This window comes from Amphiprion ocellaris, chromosome 3 (genome assembly GCF_022539595.1).
Source record: "Amphiprion ocellaris isolate individual 3 ecotype Okinawa chromosome 3, ASM2253959v1, whole genome shotgun sequence".
In the NCBI taxonomy this organism is placed as follows: domain Eukaryota; kingdom Metazoa; phylum Chordata; class Actinopteri; family Pomacentridae; genus Amphiprion; species Amphiprion ocellaris.
Window position 1 is genome coordinate 25,499,455 of NC_072768.1, and position 23,331 is coordinate 25,522,785.

The 23,331-nt window shown below is 39.9% G+C and overlaps 1 protein-coding gene across 3 annotated transcripts in view; it reads left to right on the forward strand.

Moving 5' to 3' along the window:
- Positions 1-23,331, forward strand: part of LOC111564031 (RNA-binding Raly-like protein) — a 78,109-nt gene that overhangs the window by 12,586 nt on the left and 42,192 nt on the right. For all 3 annotated transcript variants that reach the window (XR_008600243.1, XR_004846788.2, XM_055006686.1), the window contains exon 2: positions 3,635-3,707. Coding sequence is in view for 1 of the 3 variants with exons in the window: in XM_055006686.1 (XP_054862661.1) it covers positions 3,635-3,707 (73 nt within the window). In the remaining 2 variants the exon portion in view is untranslated. The remainder of the gene's footprint in view (positions 1-3,634; positions 3,708-23,331) is intronic.

Below are 23,331 nucleotides of genomic sequence, written 5' to 3' on the forward strand. Positions count from 1 at the left end.
GTTGGGTTGTCTGTCTGTCTGTTAGCAACATTACTCAAAAACAGACTTTACATCCTCTTCCACTGACAGGGCACCAATGAGGGCAACTGATTTCAGAGTCAGCTGCGCCAGCTACAAATCACACACCACATTCAAAACAATTATTTTAGGATGTAACTGTTTAAATCTGTTGTTACTCCACCAAGGAAAGTGGCAGAGTTATGTGACGATCAGCGTTGGTTTGTCTATTTGTCTGTTAGCAACATTACTCAAAAATGGACAAACAGATTTGGATGAAGTTTTCAGGGAAGGTCATACAAGAACCAAGCGTTTAGATTTTGGCAGTGATGTGGCTTATAGTCTGAATCCATGGATTTGTTAAAGATTTCTGTATCATTGCAAGATAGCAGCACGGCGTTACTGTAACTATAAAAAGTGAATACTACATCAGCTGCCTGCTGATGATTACATGATTGCGATCCTACCACAAATCAACCGCTGCGGACAATGAATTTTTTAAAAAGATTTTATCATTTTATTCATTGGAAACCATTCAAGACTGAGCAGCCTTGGCAGAGCACTGTGCTCTCTGAGTGCTTTTCTTGTTGGATCTGTGCTGGTTCCTGCTCCCTCTTCTTGCATCCTTTCCTTTCAGAGTCATGTTTTGTTTTAGACTATAGAGTATGTAACAACAGTTTTTTTTTTTTGTCTTATAGGCATCAATGTAAAAAAGAATTGATGAGCAGTCTAGAAGAAAATTATCAGATTTAGGCTACAAGTTCATTGTACCTATTTACTTTAAAAGTTGATCATCCATCCATCCATCCATCCATTATCTATATACTGCTTAATCCTCATTCGGGTCGCAAGGGGCTAGATTCTAGCCCAGTTGACTTAGGGCAAAGGCAGGAGATACCTTGGACAGGTTGCCAGTATATCACAGGGCTATCTATAGAGACAAACAAGCACACCCACATTCACACCTACGGACAGTTTAGAGATACCAATTAACCTCAGCATGTTTTTTGAACTGTGGAAGGAAGCAGGAGTACCCAGAGGAAACCCACGCATGCACAGGGAGAACATGCAAACTCCATGCAGAAAGATCCTGGGGAGGCCAGGACGCAAAACGGGGATCTTAACCACCCAGCCACTGTGCAGCCCTAAAAGTTGATCAGTATTTTTAATAAACATTTTAGAGGAATTTAACAAGAATTTCTTACTTATGTAGAGTCAGAGTTACACCTTGGAAATTGTCAAACCTTCAGCAGGCCTCTAGCACTGAAACCCCAAGCTGAGCATAAACATTTAGTTCATTTTGTGAGTTACCAGCACAGAGCATGTAAGCATGGTGAGCAGCTGCTCCTTGTTCATGGCTCTCTGATGTTTCTGCCTCTTTGTCACTGTCCTCAACATCACCTGCAGACTGCTTCAATAAATCTGGTGTCAGCCATTATAACCCTTTCACCATGTCTTTCCTCTTCTCTTCCTTTTTTCCTTTTCTCCTTCTCCTTCTTGAAGTGAAATGCATGCTGGGATACTTGACTGACCCAAGTTCACACACATGACTCAGTTGCTAAAGCATGACAAAGAGTATTTCCAGGCGACAGGACAGCATTTGGATGTTGTAAATGCAAATTTAGCAACACTTTACCTGTGACTGATGATGTTCAAAATAACACATGTAGAATATTGTAGAAAGCAGAAAAAAATCAAGCAATTGAACTGTTTTTTGTGTTGTGTAACAGGGCAAACAGACTATTGATTGCATTGCTGAGAAAACAGAATTTTCTTCACTTGAGTGAAAAAGAAAACCATTTCTTTTGTGGAGCTTGAGTCAGATCCATCAGTATTAAGCAGAGGATTGTTTCTCACAGTCCTCCGTTAATCAGTAATACAGCTTGCTGACCAGTGATCGCCTTAGAACGTAATATGGAGCAGTTTAACCTAGCGTACACTACCTGCATTGACCTGATTTTTTTTTTACCGCCTATTACTAGTCAAAGCATCCACTGATGCACCTTGAAACTTTGCAACAGCAAGTACATCTTAACCTCACCTCCATTCCATCCATCCATCCATCCATCCATCCATCCATCCATCCATCCATCCATCCATCCATCCATCCATCCATCCATCCATCCATCCATCCATCATCTATACACCACTTAATCCTCATTCAGGTCGTGAGGTGACTTAGGGTGAAGACGGGTCACCTTGGACAGGTCACCAGTCTATCACAGGGCTACATATAGAGACAAACAATCACACTCACATTCACAGCTATGGACAGTTTAGAGTTACCAGTTAAGCTCAGCATGTTTTTGGACTGTGGGAGGAAGCCGGAGAACCCAGAGAAAACCCATGCATGCACAGGGAGAACATGCAAACTCCATGCAGAAAGCCCAGGCCAGGATGCGATGAGATGAGTAACTGACTTGATGCCTCTTTCTTTTGGATTACTTTGTTTTCCCATCCATAACTGTCACAAATCAGTTTCAGAACTAAAATTACTTTTAGTTTGGTTAAGATAATGCCAAAGAATTGGATAAGGAAAAGATTGAGGTTACTCTGTTAACACAAGGGAACGATCAGAGTCATGATTAAATTGACAAACACTGACTGTCAAAATGAAACATTTAATCAATAGAAGCCCACTTCTTAAAGCCTAATGTTTTTATGCCATCTAGCCACCCTATTCTCCACATTATGCAGACTTTGTTCCTCTATAATAATGTTTCCTTTGCTCCTGTAAAAAAATAAAGCATAATTGCAAGGCCACTAGGCGACTTTACTTGAAGAACTGATGCTCTTGTTTTCCTTGGGGTTACAGCATTTTACATTTTACATAACAATCCTTAGGGCTATATGAAGGCTGCATGAAGTCTTAGCTTTATTGTATTGCAAGAGTTTATGTGTTTTCTGAAATCAATCTTGTATTTTTGCAAAGCCAGACACTCTTTTCTTCTCTCTCTGCCTGACAGGCGGGTACACGTTTTGCTGGTGAAAGGAGGGAAGCAGTATGAATGTGAAAGAAAATTAACTCCAGTCTGACAGATGGAGGCCAATTAGACTCTTAGGCCGCTCGTTAAGGTGGCCGGCTGAGCCCGCTGGTTCTGTCTGTGTGTGTGTTTGAGGAGTGAAGCAGCGTGCAGCTGTGTATTATGTGTGTGTGGTCATAGTTTTCCCCTCTTAATTCAGTTTTGTGAGTGGTGCAATACACAGAGCTGTATGAGAGTTGTTTGTCTGGTATTGTACAGTAGTGTGTGTGTGTGTGTGTGTGTGTGTGGGTTTACTTTGTCTATCACTCATGCTATGGGGACATTCTTCTGTTTTCACAATTGCATTATAGTGACGTAACTTGCTTTTGAGAACAAACAGCAAAAACCCATGAAGTAAACATCATTACAGTGCTTTAAGGTGCAAACTTGGTTTTAGGTCAGCATAAGCGTAATTCTCTAGGAAATTAATTTAAGTCGATAGGACATCGTTTAAAGTGATGGAAATGTGTTGTAACGTGGAAATGTGTGTGCAAGTGTGTGTGGGAGAGAGATAGCAGCAGGATCAGGCTGTGTTTCCTTTCCACCTTCATTGCAGACAGGCAGTGAGACACCAGGCCTCCTTGTTTAAGCTGATATGACGATTTGTTTTTCAGACACCAAGATGAACGGTGAGCTGAGAGCTGTTCGCACCACTACAGGCAAGAGAGGAAGCAGCGATCATGACAGGTCAGTCTGCCCTGCTGTACCGCATATCTGTGGCTCAGGTTGTACTGCGGGTCAGCTGCTTCAGCTGGAATCTTACTTTGTGGTGTCATATTTAGCAAACTTCAATTATAATAAATGTACAAGAAATAAAGGAAAAGGGAATCTGGTAGCAGTGTATAAAGGTACTACAGCCGTAAAAGAGGCATGTAAAATGTAGCAATGTAAAGGGACATTACAATATTAAATGTCATGAAGAGGAATTTACATCACAGTATTCTGCTGCAGAATCTCTTGTGGTATTATTATGCTGAAATGTACACCAATATTTTGAGAGAAAAACACAGTGAAAACCAACTGATTGTTGATAGTTGGGAGTTCTGTACTCTGTGTGTTCTCTGTGTTATGTGGCTTATTCAACCCTGTTTCACAAAAATGTTTACACTACTAAACTGCATTATTATTTCTGTTTTAAAAGAAAAACCTGTTGTCCCTAAAAGATAAGAACGTGTAAGAGAGGCTTCCAGTGATAAGGAGTCAGAAAGTCCTTGTTGGGAAGTAGGAGAGGAAGAACAGGACTTCCACCCAGGAGACCAGGGATCTATTACATGATTTGTTGGTGGAAAAAATAATTTTGTGTTATGTCACCAGCTTAATTGAGAATGCACTTAAGTTGGATTGGATCATATGTTTTGGGACCTAGGGCTGACTTATAACCCACTCCTCTGTGTACATCAGGGGTCAGAAACCTTTAACACTCAAAGAGCCATTTGGACCCATTTCCCACAGAAAAGAAAACACCGGGAGCCACAGAAACCTTTTGACATTTAAAATGAAGATAACACTGCATATATCATTTTTTAAAACCTTTTTGCTATGTATTAAAAAAACTGTAGTGTGTTGCATTTATGATATCAATTAACTGCTACAGAGAAAATGGAATTTCATTAACCCTAAGTCTATGATTATATGTAAAATATTTGGCAATTCCGTTATGTATTAGGGCTGGGACTTTAATTTGTTAATTTCAATTAATTAAATAAAGAAAAAATAAATAGTTTAAAAAAAACGCATTTAATCGCACTTTTCTCAGTTCCCTAATTTCTGGCACACCGGTAACTCTGATGAACACTCCAGCCCAGTAGGTGGCAGTAATGAACCTAAAGTCTGTTTGCCAGCCATGAAGAAGATGCACAGGACACATTGAGTGATGTCAGTGCACAAGAAAGTTTGGTGGACAGTGATGGAAGAGGAGACCACATTGACCTTGTTGGGAAGAAAGTTTTCTTTTAACAATCTTCCCAGTGGCAGCTTGCATAAAAGCGTGGCTGTGTGCAAATTGTGCAACCAAGAATTTTCTGATCACCGCAGCGCTTCAAGTCGACGTTATCACCTCAGTATAAAACATGTTGCTGTAAGCACCAGAGCTAACGTTAGTCCTGGTACCATCAAACGGTGTAGGCATCCCACAATAGACCACTTTTCGAGACACTGGAAGTGTTTGAGTTTACAAAAAGTTTTAAAATGTTGAATATAATCACTACAATTGCACTTTGAGTTTATAGCAATCTGTAAATGTAGTAGACAGATGAAAAATGTAGATAAATTTAAATGAAACAAACATTCTTCTTTAAGTTTACGTTTATGGCTATTCATCGATTCAGTTGTCAACCACACTTTATTTGAATTGAAAAAGTTTGCTTATTATTGATCGCAATGAATTAATCACAAAGCCTCTAATTAATTAGACTAATTTTTAAACTCGTGTCCCACCACTAATATTTATCTTCATTGGTTAATGTGATTTTTGCATTAATCAGGGCTGTAAGACGTCACCTGTATCTTCACACAGGATTGTGAGCGATGTCTGTGTTTAATGTAGTTCATGTTGGTGAAGACCTGCTCACATACACTATATTGCCAAAAGTATTTGCTCACCCATCCAAATAATCAGAATCAGGTGTTCCAATCACTTCCATGGCCACAGGTGTATAAAATCAAGCACCTAGGCTGCAGACTGCTTTTACAGACATTTGTGAAAGAATGGGTCGCTCTCAGGAGCTCAGTGAATTCCAGTGTGGAACTGTGATAGGATGCCACCTGTGCAACAAATCCAGTCGTGACATTTCCTCACTCCTAAATATTCCACAGTCAACTGTCAGCTGTATTATAAGAAAGTGGAAGTGTGTGGGAACAACAGCAACTCAGCCACCAAGTGGTAGGCCACGTAAACTGACGGAGCGGGGTCAGCGGATGCTGAGGCACATAGTGTGAAGAGGTCGCCTACTTTCTGCAGAGTCAATCGCTACAGACCTTCAAACTTCATGTGGCCTTCAGATTAGCTCAAGAACAGTGCTTCAGCAGAGAGCTTCATGGAATGGGTTTCCATGGCTGAGCAGCTGCATCCAAGTCATACATCACCAAGTGCAATGCAAAGCGTGGGATGCAGTGGTGTAAAGCACGCCGCCACTGGACTCTAGAGCAGTGGAGACGCCTTCTCTGGAGTGATGAATCACGCTTCTCCATCTGGCAATCTGATGGACCAGTCTGGGTTTGGCAGTTGCCAGGAGAACGATACTTGTCAGACTGTATTGTGCCAAGTGTAAAGTTTGGTGGAGGGGGGATTATGGTGTAGGGTTGTTTTTCAGGAGCTGGGCTTGGCCCCTTAGTTCCAGTGAAAGGAACTCTGAATGCTTCAGCATACCAAGACATTTTGGACAATTCCATGCTCCCAACTTTGTGGGAACAGTTTGGAGCTGGCCCCTTCCTCTTCCAACATGACTGTGCACCAGTGCACACAGCAAGGTCCATAAAGACATGGATGACAGAGTCTGGTGTGGATGAACTTGACTGGCCTGCACAGAGTCCTGACCTCAACCTGATAGAACACCTTTGGGATGAATTACAGTGGAGACTGAGAGCCAGACCTTCTGGTCCAACATCAGTGTGTGACCTCACAAATGTGCTTCTGGAAGAATGGTCAAAAATTCCCATAAACACACTCCTAAACCTTGTGGACAGCCTTCCCAGAAGAGTTGAAGCTGTTATAGCTGCAAAGGATGGACCGACGTTATATTGAACCCTATGGATTAGGAATGGGATGTCACTTACTTTCATATGTGAGTCAAGGCAGGTGAGCAAATACTTCTGGCAATATAGTGTATGTATGTGGATCTCAAAATCAACGAGACTCCAAATGAATACCCACGTGCCGGCGGGTGTCGCAAATTGGCGGTTGTGATGCATATTTTTCACCGACAAAATTTTAAAACGTTTTATTTTGATGTTGCAAGATCACCATAATCTTTGAATTTAGAATTACATTTTAAAAACTAACAAAATAAAATAAAATAAATTTGAATTAAATACTCATTATCAATTTTCCAAAGTTACAGAGAGCCGCAACAGAGGGATGAAAGAGCCGCATGGGGCTCCGGAGCCGCGGGTTGCCGACCCCCGGTGTAGATGCTTAAAGATGTTTATGTGTATCACAGCAGCAGCATAAATCCAGCTTTAGAGTGTGTAAGTGGGGCAGTAACAACTGTCCCAAGAAAAAGAGCAACATCCATAGTTTTAGCGAGTGCTAAGAGATGAAGTCCATGAAGGCAGTAGTTTGGGGTGGATACATGAAAGATGTGGAACCGCTGCATTTTGTGTCTTTGCGATGCTTAGTGTTAGTGTCTCTTAAACATAATCAGGAAAATACCTTAACAAGAGAATTTTCACCCAAACTCTGATTTTTGACAATGTTTCTGAGCTATTAAACTCTCTAATCCTAACCAAATAGTTACTTGTGCCACAGTCATAAGCAACCCTAATATCTATCAGTTGTTTTGAAAGATCCTGATGAATGATGTTGTCTTGCTGACAGGAGCATTAGATCAGAAATCATTTTGTGAAAGGCAGACAAAAATGATGTACTTTGTTGGTTTAAAAGGAGATGGTGTTGAGGGTCATTTTTTACTTAGTTTTAAATTTATATTATTTAATAGTTTTCTTTGTTAGAATTAGTGTTAGTACAACCATCTGTACTATTTTTAAACTTGATCATCAGAGGTCTATAATTTTTCACTAAAAACTATCACAAATTGTGTAACCTTAATAAATGTAGGGGATTTCATAATGAACTTCTGTTTACATGTCTTCATGTATTGTTTGCATGATCCTCCTTTAAATGCATATGCAGTAAGTTTTTATAGCCAGGCTCACGTGGCTATAAAGACTTTTAAACTGTGACACCTGCTTGATGAGTCTGTAAAATGAATGAATGCATTGCACTGGTACAAAAGAGCTTCAAGTAGTTAATAGATTTATAATGCCAGAAGATCCCCGGTTCGCGTCCCCGCCTTCCCAGGATCTGTCTGCATGTGCTTTGCATGTTCTCCTTTTGCATGTGTGGGTTTTCTCTGTGTACTCCGGCTTCCTCCCACAGTCCAAAAACATGCTGAGGTTCCTTGGTATCTCTAAATTGTCTGTAGGTGTGAATGTGATTGTTTGTCTCTATATGTAAACCTGTGATAGACTGGTGACCTGTAAGGGTGTCCTCTGCCTTCACCCTAAGTCAGCTGGAATAGACTCCAGCCTCCCTATGACCCTAATGAGAAGGAGGTGTATGGAAGATGAATGGATGGATATTGTTTGGAGTAATTTTGACCACATTTAGTGCATACTGAACAAGCATGCTGACCAGTAGTACTTTTCAGAATAGCAGTAGTGTTGTATTGGTGTGAGTGGTTTTCAATGCTGGTTTACTCAGTGGTTTTGCTGTTGGAGTTTGTGTGAAGCTGACAGTGAGTGACGGTCCAGCTGTCCCCAGCTTTAACCTCATTCTCTGTTTACATGGAAATTAAAGCCAAACTATCCTCCAAATCCCACCGCTGCCCACTGCTGGAAGGATTAAAGTCGGGATGAACACAACTCTGCAGTGGCCAGTGTTAGGATTTATATCCAGGCAGCCACGAAGCCAAGCCCAAAGAGATTGTGGGGAATCTGTAAAGAGAACCATTGGGAACAGTTCACTCCACATGAACCCTCACCGTTTAGACTTTCACATAATTTACTTACTGCAGCAACGAGAGACTGCGGGCTGAAATAATCCGTAATTCTCCAATCACGACTGTCATGAGAAACTGAGGTAAAGGGTCAGAGCTCACAGTCTGTCCTGAGCATGTTTGTGGATTTCAAAACTAATACTGTGCGAATCTGCTTCATCTGTAATCAGTTAAAACGGCTTCCACAAATTACCAACCAAATTTAGCAAAAAAATACATAATTCATCAGATAATACTGATACAACTTGAAATGATAATTAATGGACTGAGAATTATTGAGGCTACACTGCAGAGGAAACTATCACTACTGAGTCTGAGAGCATAAATTGAGGAAGCTTGTAAGTGTACTCGCCATGGAGTCTCATTTAGACAAGTCAGTGAAGTCATTAGAAAGTAAAATATGAAAAGATAATGAGATGGTTGACAGGAATATTTCAGGTTTTAGCTAATAAGCTCATAGTCATATTATGTTATGTTGACTCTGTGCTGCTTAAAAACACAATGCTGGAATATTTTAAAATTAAGCAATTTCCATGTAGCTGTACTGCACTAGGGATTTGACTGGCTGTTGTTAGTAACAGGTTAAACTAGGCTTTGTGTGTAAATGTGACCCAGTTTGAATTATCTTATTTTCACTTGAAAAAACTGCTTTTTTTTTTTTACAAAGTTAAGAACATTTCTAAGTGACCCCAAACTTTTGAATGGTAATGTACATGAAATTCACACTTCAGTTTGATGATCATGCAAACCTTGGAAAAATGGTGGTGTCATACAGTCACTGCTCTGCTATTCTGACTGGAGACGAAAACTTTTACACAAAGAATGGAGCTTGTAGATGGCAGACTAGGAGCATTGCTCTTGTGCCACCTGCCTAGAAGTGAAGGAAGTGGATGTAAAGACCAAGACTGGCTGCAGCAAAAGGTCAAGTCTCTGTGTTGTTTAAAAGAAAACTGAGCTTGTGTTGATGGGATAGAGTAATATACTGGAAATTCCAAACTGAAAGATGCTGATATTTGCTGTGCCACACTATTGAATTCTATACAACCCTGTTCTGAAAAGCAGTGAAATGCCCCACCATAGGTATTTGTCATGCTTTGCTGTCACTGACAGCAGAATAACAACCAGTACAAGTTGGGGTTAGGTAGCTTGCCTTAGGAAGTTATTTTGGTTGGCTAGGTAACGCAATGCTGCTCAACTTTGTCGGTCTGTATGAAGTTCAATATTAGTGCACATTATTGCCATTCTCATATCTTGATCATTTATGACTGTATTCACAGTTTTAACTGTCAATAAATGAGTTTGCATGGTCATTTGCATGACTTTCCTTGGTGCTGATTGTCTGTCTTCAGAAATGAATGCTATGCATCCAGAGAATGCATTTAGGCCCATAAATGAACGGAAACTGAAGAAGATTGTCACCACTGTGAACATTTCACTGACCTGCTTAAGCTTTGTGGTACCCAGTTTAGTTTTGTTTTAATTCAACACATGTAAAATCTGAACTAAGGGGGATACTTCAGACCCGACCAGCGATGTTTCAGGTCCGTTTCATTCCTTTTTGGACAGGAACACAGAAAGCATGGCTACCTGCTTGTGAAGTGGAGGAGAACGAAGAAATGAACAGTAACAAACACTCACATCCCTCCCACAACACACACCTTTCTGTTGTTTGCTGTATTTTCGCATCTGAACACAGCAGGCTGTGATCCAGATGGGTTCGGCCTCCTTCTTTGTGTCCTAATCAAAACTAATGACTCCAAAGCTGCTTTGAGCAGCCAAGAACCTACCTGAGATAAAAAATGTAGAAGGTCAGTGAGGATCCAGCATTTATCAATGCCAGAAGTATTCACAGGTAACAGGAAACAAAGAAGTCATAAGTAAAAACATTTTGTCCTAAGCTTCATTAAAATCCTCCAAAAGTTTACTCACAGGAGAATGGTTTGCTATATCTGTCACAACTGCCTGGGAGCCTAGCGCTTGTTGAGGGTCTCTTTGATCTGACACCTAAATCATTAAATGCAGCGTGATTTTGGGGCTTGGAGAGCTTACAGACTTGCTGGCTTATATGTGGTTTCAGTAGAAATCTTGTGTACAACTATATCATTAGTTTGCAGCGCCTGAGTTGGGTTTATTTAAATATGGTTTTATATCCTGCAGATATTTTAGGTCTGAACTTTTTGTCTTTCTTTCAGTTCAGAAGATTTTGCTTTTTGATTTGAATTGATTGAATTGAATGATGACACACTGGTGTTCTTGACGTTTTCATTAAATGAAAACGCTCACATTTATATAACACAATTATATGTATAAATGAATTATATATGTTACTGTTTGGGGCCACTTAGAAATGTCCTTGTGTTTTTTGTTTTTTTTTTAATAAAAACAGTTTTTTCAATGAAGATAACATCAAATGAATCAGAAATACAGTCTAGACATTGTTATTGTGGTAAATGACTATTCTAGCTGGAAGCGGCTGATTTTTAATGGAATATCTCCATAGAGATACAGAGGAACATTTCCAGCAACCATCACTCCTGTGTTCTAATGCTACATTGTGTTAGTTAATTGATGATTAGAAAACCCTTGTGCAATTGTGTGAGCACATGAATAAAAACGTGTGTTTTCATGGAAAACATGAAATTGTCTGGGTGACCCCAAGTTTTTGAATGGTAGTATATATAAATGATATAGTAATTGCAGTACAATGTGACTGATGATTAATTTACTTAGATACATTGATGCATCTTAGATTCACACATAGTATATCAAAGATTCCCTTGTGCAGCAACACTGTCACCATCGCTGGGCAAATATCTGGGTGGTATTGCATTGTTTTTTACCCTGTTTTCTACTCTCGTACTCTGTAGATTTGTCTCTCAGGTTGAAGCCCTCAGAGAGCCTCTGGTTGCGCCGTCCTGCATTTTAAATCGCCCTCCCTGCAGATGTCCTTTCATGTTTGCAAGAAAGGCTTTTAAAAGCAGCGTATGCACTCTGTGCTTCAGTCTCACTGAACTTCAGAGACTGAGACTCCAGGGGAACTCTGAGCTTCGCTCTGAGGTGAAGGAAGCAGGCATGTTTGGGTGTGACTTATACTTTATCAGTACTTTACTGCACGGGTGAAGTTAAACAGCACACAAACAAAAAACCCATCTCTTCTATGTCACAGTGACAGCTAGAGCCTCCTTGGGTGAAGTTTTGTTTTAATTGCTTTGATCTTTGTCAGTCAGAAGAGATGATTAGTTTCTGTGTTGTCTTTAAGTGTCTAGATTTTTACTGCTATATCAGTGATGGATAAGAAAATTCAGAAATCAAGAATTAGGTTTGATTCTTTATGCTGAGGTGTGGTGATGACTTTTCCAATACTGCACTGTAGTAATTACAGTTTACAATGTCGAAATGCACTGACTGATAATTGATCATAGGAAAAACCTAGATGTCTTAGTAAAGTGTTGCCTCTTTGCCATCAATTCTCCAAGTCTCTGAACTCTACTGGAAGTATGAACACCGGCCTTCCAAATGATATTCCCTCATTTCGTGTTTTGATGATGGTGGTAGAATCACACAAGTCTAAAATCTCCCGTAGGTGTTCAATTAGAGAGCTCGTGTCTGTGAAGGCAATAACAATTGATTCACATCATTTTCATACTCATCATCCCTCATCATGGACATGCCAACATGGGTATGCCGAAGTGTCCTTGGGCAAGACACTGAACCCTACATTGCTCCCAATGGCAGGCAGCATCTTGCATGGCAGTTCTGTCACCATTGGTGTGTGGAGGAGTGTGTGAATGGGTGAATGGGAATCACCTTAAAGCCTTTTGAGAGCCACTAAGGTAAAAAGCCATGGTATAAATGCAGACCTTTTACCATCTACATAGTCATCCAGGAAAAGACCCCTCCCATCAGGACAGAAATAGCAGATATAGCACATGGACAACAGTCAAACAATACGTTAGACAACCATGAACACTTCAGAGATCAGTGAGGCCAGCAGCTACAGATCAGAGAGGTGTAGCTCTAGATCCAGAGACACCTGCAGGGGGAATAAAACACAAACTACAGGGAGATTTACAAAGTTTGTGACATTAAATGGTGATATAACTGCATGGAAGAGACAGAGGAGAGTAGAGGAGCACAGTGCATCATGGGAATCCTCCAGAAGTCTAAACCTATAGCAGCAGAACTAAGGACAGCTCAGGTGATCCCGAGCAGCCCTAACTATAAGCTTTAAAAGAGGAAAGGTTTAAGCCTAATCTTGTCTAAAAACTTGTCTCTCTTGCAGACATGCTTAATGTGTGAATTTAACGACATGTCCTGGTTCCTCACTGTAGAAGTGGAGGCCAAGGCAATGCCATCCAGAGTAGCTATCTGATAGTGTGTTTCTGAGGTGTTTAGGGCCAAATACAGTGACCTCAGCTTTGCCTGAAATTAAATAAAGAAAAATACACTACCGTTCAAAAATTTGGGGTCACCCAGACAATTCCATGTTTTCCATGAAAGCTCACACTTTTATTCATGTGCTCACAAAATTGCACAAGGGTTTTCTGATCATATATTAGCCTTTCAACATGATTAGCTAACACAATGTACCATTAGAACACAGGAGTGATGGTTGCTGCAGATGTTCCTCTGTACCCCTATGGAGATAATCCATTAACAATCAGTCGTTTCCAGCTAGAATAGTCATTTACCACATTAATAATATCTAGACTGTATTTCTGATTCATTTACTGTTATCTTCACTGAAAAAAATGCTTTTCTTTCAAAAATAGGGACATTTCTAAACTTTTGAATGGTAGTGTAGAAGTAATCCAGGCCTGTATGTCCGTAAGACATACCTTGAGTTTGACCTGATTGGTTGTGTTTTACTATAGAGTTCCACATTTACTGGATAGATAATTTTTCATGAAACAATGAAAGTACCATGTCAGGAATATGATAAGAGATGACAAGAGGGAGGTTACAGTCTCCTCATCACTGCAAACAGATAATGTTTTTGTATCAACTGGAAGCTTGAGTGACATTGAAGTCACTTGCTTCGTGGATATCATCATATTGCATCCTAAATTGGTTACCCCTGTACTTTGTTACACTTTGTTTTTAGCCAAACTTGAAAACATTTTTGTGATATGTAATTTTTAAAAAAATGTCCACATTTTTAATTTGCTAATTGTTTAAAATCAGATGGATCAAGATTGTAGTAAAAAGAGTAGAGGAGACTGAAAACTAAACTGGCAGTACTTCAGCCTGACTGAAACAGATGCATTAAAAATACATGTGAAAATCAAACTCAGTATACTGGAGTGTATTGAAAATGCATGAACAAACTCTAAAGACTGTAGTTTTACAGTCTTGCTCCATTAAGGCAGTGGTGGCACAACCGTTAAGTCTCTGGACTACTAATCAGAAGGTCAGAGGTTCAAACCCCGATGTGGCCACTGTTGGGCCCTTGAGCGAGGCCCTTAACCCTTCCTGCTCCAGGGGCGCTGTACTATGGCTGACCCATCGCTCTGACTCCCCGAATTGGGGAGAGATGCGAAAATCAGAATTAACCCCTCGTGGGATTAATAAGGGATAATAAAATAAAAATAAATAAATAAATCTGTTTGGTTTGTTTGAGTGCATGTCAGTGTGAAATTGGATGATCTGTGTCACAGAGCTGTTAGTTTAACATGACATGACACACACACACACACAGACGCAGATTTGTATTCTTGTGCAATTCTGCAGCACAGAGCTTTCACTAAATCACCCCAGAATGATCGATGGCTACATCCTCACTGTGTTTCACACATGAAGGAAACCTGATGTCTTCAGATTTTAGAGTCATCTATGTATAGTGGTCTATATAAATAGTGTAACACCATCCTCTGGTTTGCATTAGAGCTGGTTTAAAAGTCAGAATTGTAGCTTTGGAATGGTGCTATCCCTTCTGTTTGAAGCCAGGACCATCCACATAAAGAGCACAGGATGTTGCCTTCACAGCCAGGAATTACACTATGCTACCTCAGACCATTTTAGCAGGATAGGTGGCATAATCAAGTACAAACACTGAAATTACCAAAATATTGTGTGTGGGTATTGTTAGTAAAACACTTCACTTACAAATATAGTAGAACTGTGTTTCTAGAGGAAACCGATTTGAAACCTGGTTACCTATTTGTTTTAGGTAACTGACTCCCCTAAACAGCTTTTCATAAGTATATACAATGCCTAAAAAAAATATTCACCCGCCTTGGATGTCTCACCCTTTTGTTTAGACATGAAATCATGGGCAGTATAATTTGGCTTTTTTGACAGGAATTTGCAAAAAAAAAAAAAAAAAACAACAACCCCACTTTAATATAAAGTGAAAACAGGTGGGCGAACCTTAAATGCGGAACACAGACTCAGGATTGGAAAGAATAAGAACACTTTACTGCAAATACTCAGAGGAGCAAATGGAGGTGAGCAAGGAGGTAATGGTGAGGATGGCTGGAGAGTGAGTGGGGATGGCTGGATTATTTGACAAGCAAGCTGGAGACTGGTGGAGCAAGCAGGCCAGGGAAGGGAGTGAGCATGACTGACAGGGTGGGTTGTGGTTGAACTGATGGTAGGAGACAGAGGCTCAGTAGATTGAAGGCAAGCAGGCAGGAAGACAGAAAGGATCGTGGATGAGGGGCACAAGGAGAGCAGTCATCAGCTGAGTGAAAGATCTGATGAGGAATAGAAGATAAGACTGCTGGTTGAATAATGAGTGGGAGGGCAGGAGTTGTAGTGTAGTATTTTTGGGTGCTATATGATAAAAGTAAAATAGAGTTAAAACGTTTATGAGATGCATGATAATTATTCTAGCAATGACTTATGTTTTGATGTAATTGTGTGTGTGTCTGTGGACGACACACACAGCTGGAGGATCATAAAGTAAAACATGTATTTATATATTTAAATCACATGCTTTGTAGAAAAATGAAATATGGAGTACTCAAAACATAATGGTGTAAACCCAATTCAAGTGTCTCACAAACAAAATAACACATGGTATAGAATGCATGAAAATGAATAAATAGTAGGGGTGAATACAAGTCTGAACATGTCTGGACATGTTCTATGTAGCGTATGACCTAATGATAACCTAATGCCCATGTCCTCTGTAGCGTGTGATCTAGTGGTTAAATATGATAACCTGATGTCAAGATCTGAACAATAGATTGAGAAAAGTGTGATGGTTTCAAAACTGTCTCTAAAAATACACCCTATAGGTGTGGAGAAAATGACCAACTCTCGCAGCATAAAAGCTCAGTATTTTCAGTGCTTCTTGTAGCACTGGATGCTGCTAAGAAATGCTCCTGGTGTTTTCCACCGACAATAAACTCAGCTGCCTCTGAATGCTAACTTCTCCTGGTGATTTTTTGAAGATCTTTAAAGAAGGACATTTGAACACCGTCAAGTGTGACTCTGGCCCATGATTTGGGACTTAGTTTCCACGTCAGAGTGTTGGCTGCTGGACACCATGTCCACAGGTACAAGCTCTAGGTTGCAAATTCACCAAAATTCACCTTTTCTTTTTCCTGTCACTATGTATGACAGCTGCCCTTTAAAAGTATGTACTGCTGCATATAGTATATATACAATTATGACATTATTCGTCATGACATTGCGCCTTAACTTTAAGCATCTTGCTCATCACAGTATGCAGTGTAACATGTAACAACTTATAGCAGAGCAATAAGTAATGGTGGTGTGTAATTCCCAGTACAGCTTAGCTCCACCAGTTCTTTGACTCAAATTCCTCTCTAGATCATATTTTAGTGTCTTTTTTTCTGTCTTAGAGACTAACATCTTTGGTGAAACTTCCTACTTTGACATATAAAGCATGCTGACAAGTTGTTAGATCCCTTCCCCCAGGATCAGTGTTTAGTTAACTGATGGGGAGCTTCACAGGCTACTCGCATGTGTAGGTTTGTACAGTTTTCACAGTGATCTGTGTGTTTGTTAGAGGTAAAAGATGTGTTTTCCTAACTTGCCATCAGCTGAGTGGGGAGGCAGACACACAAAAAATCAAGGAAGAGACAAAGGAGATAGTGTGGATAAGAGAGAGAAAGAGAATGAGACACTGTGCAGAACAATGTAATTATGTCTTCTTGTCCCTTGACCACCATGCTGAGATGAGCGTTTAGTGCAAAGAGATGAATCAGCATTTCCTTTGAGGAGAAAAATAACAGCTCGATGAAGAGGCAGCACAAAAATAAACAAAACAAGAAAACAAAAACCATTTAACCAACTGCACACACGCACGACGGAAAGATAAAGAGAGGAAATCAAACAGTGTCTTTGTTTAAATTCAAAAATCGCTTTGGACGGCGCTGTGGTGGGTGCTCCTGTTTTCCCTCCACTCATCAACTTTGAAACTACCAAATCCATTAACATGCAAACAAAGCATGCAGTAACAAGAAAAACACTCAGAGAGCACAGTACGCCGCTAAGGCTGCTCAGTTGTTGTATAATTTCCCACGGATGAAATCTTTGATTAAAAATTACCTCGTGCTGAGCACAGGCATGTGTCATGCATGTGTACGTTATGTACAGATACTGAATCGCGTGACCTAAACATGTAGCGGGTGGCGTGAATTGATGGGACTCGGAAACACCCACACAATTTAATCAATTGTTCTTTATATCATTTCTGACGGATAAGTCGTGATAAGTCCGCAGCAGTGGATTTGTAGTAGGATCGCGGCCATGTGATCATCAGCAGGCAGCTGACATAGTGTTCACTTGTTGTCATAGTTACAGTGATGCTGTGCTGCTGTCTCGCAATGATACAGAAATCTTTAACAAATCTGTGGATCCAAACTATAAGCCGCGTCACTGCCAAAATCTAATCTGTTGGTTTTTGTGTCATTTCTGACCTTCCCTGAAAATTCCATCCCAATCTGTTGGTCCACTTTTGACTAATGTTGCGAACGGACAGACAGACAAACAAACCAATGTCTATTGTCACATAACTCCGCCACGTTCCTTGGTAGAGTAACAGTTTGGATGTATACTGGTTTTTCCCAGTAGTAACTTGTTGAAATAAGTAGTATTTTAACATTAGTGTGGCATTAGGTCTGCTCTCCAGATATCCACAGCCTCTATATTTACTGTATGACTTTCAGCCTGTTGTCAGCACTGAGGCCATCGCCGAGCTGCATTTCCTCCTGACCAGACCTTCGGCCCGAGTTGAGCTGATGTGGCAGGAACACAGCTGAACGGCCCATTAACCTCCTTCTCGCCACGCTACAGTACATCACCACTAATTTATTATACTGCAGCAGGCTACTAAGGGTGAGTGGTAAATCAGAATAAATGGATGTGGTGGAAGACACAGCTTAACTGCATAGCATGTCTCACCTACCTGCTGCAGACACTCATCAATGAATATTTATGACTGCACACACAAACACACATTTGGTGCTTAGCATACGAAGGGGCAGGTAGCAGAGCAGGTTATTGATGCTGAATGCTATCATTAGAGTTGAAGGGAGGCGGGTGCGTTAAGTGTCGGCTATATAAATGCAAATTCTTCATCATTTCCTTGCCGTGTCTCCTCTCATTGTTCTGCGTTCAGGTCAGTTCAGTTCAGCCATGTTTACTTACTTTGTAAACACACACTCTCCTCCACTAAGACGAGTCTCTTGCTTTTAAAGAACAGACTTCACAGATCACTCTGCAGAGTAAGGAAAGGACATTTGAACACATCATTGATTTCTCGCCCTCTCAATGAATGCCCTCTTTAAATGTGTTTGTCCATTGTGTTCATTGACGTTCCTCGCTGCTGTGTAATTATTCCCATCAGGAGAACAGCCACTGAGCTCTCTAATAACACCATTAGGGTGTACAGCAGTATGCACAGAGCAAATTAAATGCCTTATTAGCACCTGAAAGGCCCTTTTCTCCATGATTACAAGCACAAAGCTGCTGATACTACAGCCAAATTATTCTGGATTTTATCCAACAGTTGCCAACACATGTACTGATATACTAGGGAGAAAAAATTACACAGAAATTAATTTTAAATGTAAATGACAGAAAAATTTACACATTTCTTTGTAGACAAATTATGTTTATGCTCATGTATATGTTGACCAAGGTTAACAATCTCAGAATAGGTCGACACAACAAAATAAATAAAATTAATAACATTGTCAGCTCAGAATACAGGTGCAAGGGTACTTCAAAAAGTATATCAACATATTCTCCAATTTTAATGCACTTGATCCATCAGTGTACAAGCTTTGTGATCCCTTTGCAGAAGGGAAACAGGCACATGATAGATTTAGTAAAATGCCAATTTAACATATACACTACCAGTGAAAAGTTTGTACACACCTTCTAATTCAATGCTTTTTAAATATTTGTATTATTTTCTACATTGCAGATTAAAACTGAAGATTAACATTTTTATGTTTACAACATAATTCCATGTCTTCTTTTATAGTTTTAATGTCTTCAGTATTAGTCTGCAATGTAGAAAATAAGTAAATAAAAAACAGTGAATGACAAAGTGTGTCCAAACTTTCCACTGGTAGTGTAAGTCTGAAGCCACTAGTGAAGATACTTGTATTTTACATTTGTTCCGATTTAACACAAAATGCTTCATTACAAATCCAAACATCAGCTCTATATCTGAAGCTTGTCCATTCATTTTAGAATATATGACACAGTGTTTCCTCTAGGATTTTTTTCAGCAGCGGTGGCAGGTTCTCCGGGGAGCCGTGACACGTAAACAAATGACACTTGACTGCAGATTTTACTTGTACAACCTATTTATTGAATGGCCAGTTGAAAATGGCTAATAAAGGCTGAATGTAAAAGAAAAATAAAATAAATAAATATATTTGAACAAGCTCATTTGAAAATGCAGTCAGCAGTTAGATCATGGTGTGTGGATATTAGCTTAATGCTACCAATTAGTTGGCACCGGACCCAATTAACTGAAGCTACCGATATGCTACGTAACGTTAACCAGACATCAATGTTTTGCAAATGTATATTTACCTTGTAAAATCTATTATGAGTTATCTTAAGCTTATAAATTTTCTCCATTAAATCACTGCCCTACTTTCAAGATGACACTCCTCTGACTCTGACCTGGTGCCTCGTTGCTTGACATGACGTCACTTTCAAGGTCGTGCTCTCGCGAATAATTAACGTCATAATAACCCGACGTATCAAAGAGTAGATACTGAGCAAGATAGTTATCTGCAGTGTACCTTAGCACTCGCGAGAACCCGACACGGTGCAGAACTCTGCTGTGAAGGTGGAAACATGCAGCGGTGGTGTATTTAGGACAATAACAAAAAAAAGAAATTTGAAGGAGCGGCGGCTAGGATTTAGGAATGGCGGGGCCCTGCTGCTGAATGAATGTAGAGGAAACACTGTGACAGCATGAACCCAAGCTGATGTACTAACTAATGGTATTTGACTATTAACATCACCATTGTTATTATTAGACTCATAAATCTTCTTCTTCTTATTATTATTATTATTATTATCATTATTATTGTTATTATTAATAATAATAATAATAATAATAATAATAATAATAATAATAATAATAATAATAATAATAATAATAATAATAATAATAATAATAATATCTATCATGATAACAATTATTCTGACAGTGTACAATGCCAGTTTAGTATATACAGCTGTTTCTGGTTTGAGGTGTGTTTCAGTTCATTTTCCTGCTGTCTTCTTACAGCTATCCATCTATTATCTATACACCACTTAATCCTCATTAGGGTCATGAGGATCTGGAATCTATCCCAGCGGGCTTAGGGTGAAGACAGGGGACACCCTGGACAGGTCCCTATTCTATCACAGGGCTACACATAGAAACAAACAACCACACTCTCATTCACAACTAAGGACAATTTAGATTTATCAGTAACCTCAGCATAGCCCTGTCTAAATTATGTTTTCTTTTGGTTATATGTATGTTATTACAGTCCTTTTTAGGGTTCTGCAGGTGCGCCACCCTCTGGTTAGTCTCATCAGAAATACATACAACTGGAATAAAAGAAAAAAGTCATTACTGCTTCAAATTAGGTGTTATATTTATTTAAAAAAACAGCAAATGAGTAATTCATAATTCACCTAGAGGGCTCTGGAAAGCATTTACATTCAGCTCTTGACCCTGCAATTATCCCCTCTGGACTGAAATCTCTGAAATATCCTCTGCTGAACCTCTCTGATCTGAAATGTCTAATTAGCTCCTTATAGCCCAAAGCTGATCTGCTCATCAGATTTTTATGAAAATTGCTGTTAGATTAGCAGACAAATCCTGCTGACAGACAGACTGCAGCTTAGCCTCTGTGGCACAGGTGATGAAATGTCCCCGAATACTTTTAAAATACTCTTAATTCCAGGAAAAACAGAGCTGCTGTTGAATAGAGGTTTTCTCATGTTAAATGCTGCAGACTGACTGGATGGATCTCAGTAATTTAATCAAGAACAGTGCCAACTGTAATGTTTTTCATGGGAATAAATCTTATTTGCATGGTATTACCTCAGATACTCCTGTGATTTGTAACAACTAGAGGTTGCATTGATCTGCCTTGACCACAATCTGCAAGGTAAACAGCCCACCACAAATGACTTCACCAAATACAGAGGCTGACCTTTTAATTCTGAACAAAGTTTTTCCTACAATCCCTTTTATCCCTTTCCTAAACGCCTCTGCAGAGACCCTACTCAGCACAAAGTTGTCTTTTGAACATCTTCTTACCAGCCTCTTTTATGCTGCCGACAATGTGAAGATTAAGGTTAAGGTGAAAGACTAAGTATGTCTTTTTTTCTGCAACTTGCAATTCACAACCTGCACCTCATGAACATTTTTTTTCATAAATTGAAATACGCTGTGCTTTTATTTGAGGATATGGTATTTTCAGTATTTGTTATGTGTTCAGGTGTATTTTTTTTACACCTTATCTGTTAATGGCAGATGACCTTATTTCAGGGCTTTAACCTTATATCACTAGCTATATTTCAGCAAAACAGTGCAGATATTGGGCTGACCTAATTTCAGCCATTAATCAACATTTATTCAGGGCTGAAGTTTGCCAGGTTTAAGTTTCATTTGTCTTGGGTATAAACTCACTGGAGGAGGTTTTGCTGTCCTGGGATCAGTGCTGGCCTGAATATAGGCTGAGTGAATATTATGCTGCTGTATTTTCTGTCTCATTTCAATTCAGTTCATTTAAATAGTGGCATCTCATGACATATGCACTACCATTCAAAGGTTTGGGGTCACCCAGACAATTTCATGTTTTCCATGAATACTAACACTTTAATTCATGTGCTAACATAATTGCACAAAGGTTTTCTAATCATCAATTAGCCTTTCAACATTATTAGCTAACACAATGTAGCATTAGAACACAGGAGTGAGGGTTGCTGGAAATGAGCCTGTTTTTCTTTCAAAAAGAAGTCCATTTCTAAGTGACCCTAAACTTTTGAATGGTAGTGCAATGTTTCCTCTAGGATTTTTTTCAGCAGCGGCGGCAGGCTCCGGGGAGGCATCCAAATCAGATGTCCAAACCACCTCAACTGTCTCCTTTTGATGCGAAGAAGCAGTTGCTCTACTTCAAGCTTCCTCTGGGTGTCCGAGCTTCTCACCCTATCTCTAAGGCTGAGCCCAGCCACCCTATGGAGGAAATTCATTTCGCCCGCTTGTACCTGTGATCTCATTTTTTCGATCACTACCCAAGCTCATGACCATAGGTGAGGGCTGGAACGTAGCTGGACTGCTAAACTCAGAGCTTCACCTTGTTGCTCAGCTGCATCTTTACCACGATGGTTCGGAACATCGCCTGCATTACTGCTGATGCTGCAGCAGCTCAGCTGCATTTAAAGTTACAGACACTAAAACAGCCTAAAATCAGGAGTCAAACTGTCATGGAGAATTTAACCGTCTTTGCAGTGTTTTGAGCTGAAACTTCGAAAGACACTTTCTGGGGACATTTGGGACATTGAGTCATTAATTTGCTGAAAAGGGACACATTATGGGACCTTTATTTAATGAGATGTATGTCAGGTCAGGTCATGTTACCTACTACTGGTACAATGTAACCCAGTGCAACCTGCTGCATTGAAAATGGGTAGATGGTTTACCCAGGACCCAGTCTCCAAAGGGCGTATGAATTCAACAGTCACTGACCAACCATCAGACATGGAGTAGGGCCCCATGTATATGTTAGGCATAAAGTTGACATTCCAACTTAATGGCAGACCCTGCACCTGCAGGACATGGCAGACGTATTGGCTGTGCCTCTCCTCTGATTAAGATGTACTGCAGGTGAGAGAAGCACTTGATAAGTATGAGGACAATCCAAGTTGCTTTAAACATCCTGATTTGAAGATCAGCCCATCAGCTTAAAACCTAGCAGATCTTCTTCCACATAGTTGGCAACGAATGAAGCTGGCCTGAACTGAATTAATGAGATCTGGCATTGGTCTTGGTTGAGGACTACGTTCTACCATCGCTTTTCAACTTCAACTTCAGCTTTATTGTCATTCAGCAATGTACGTAGTACACAGTTAAATGAAATGACGTTTCTCACATCCAT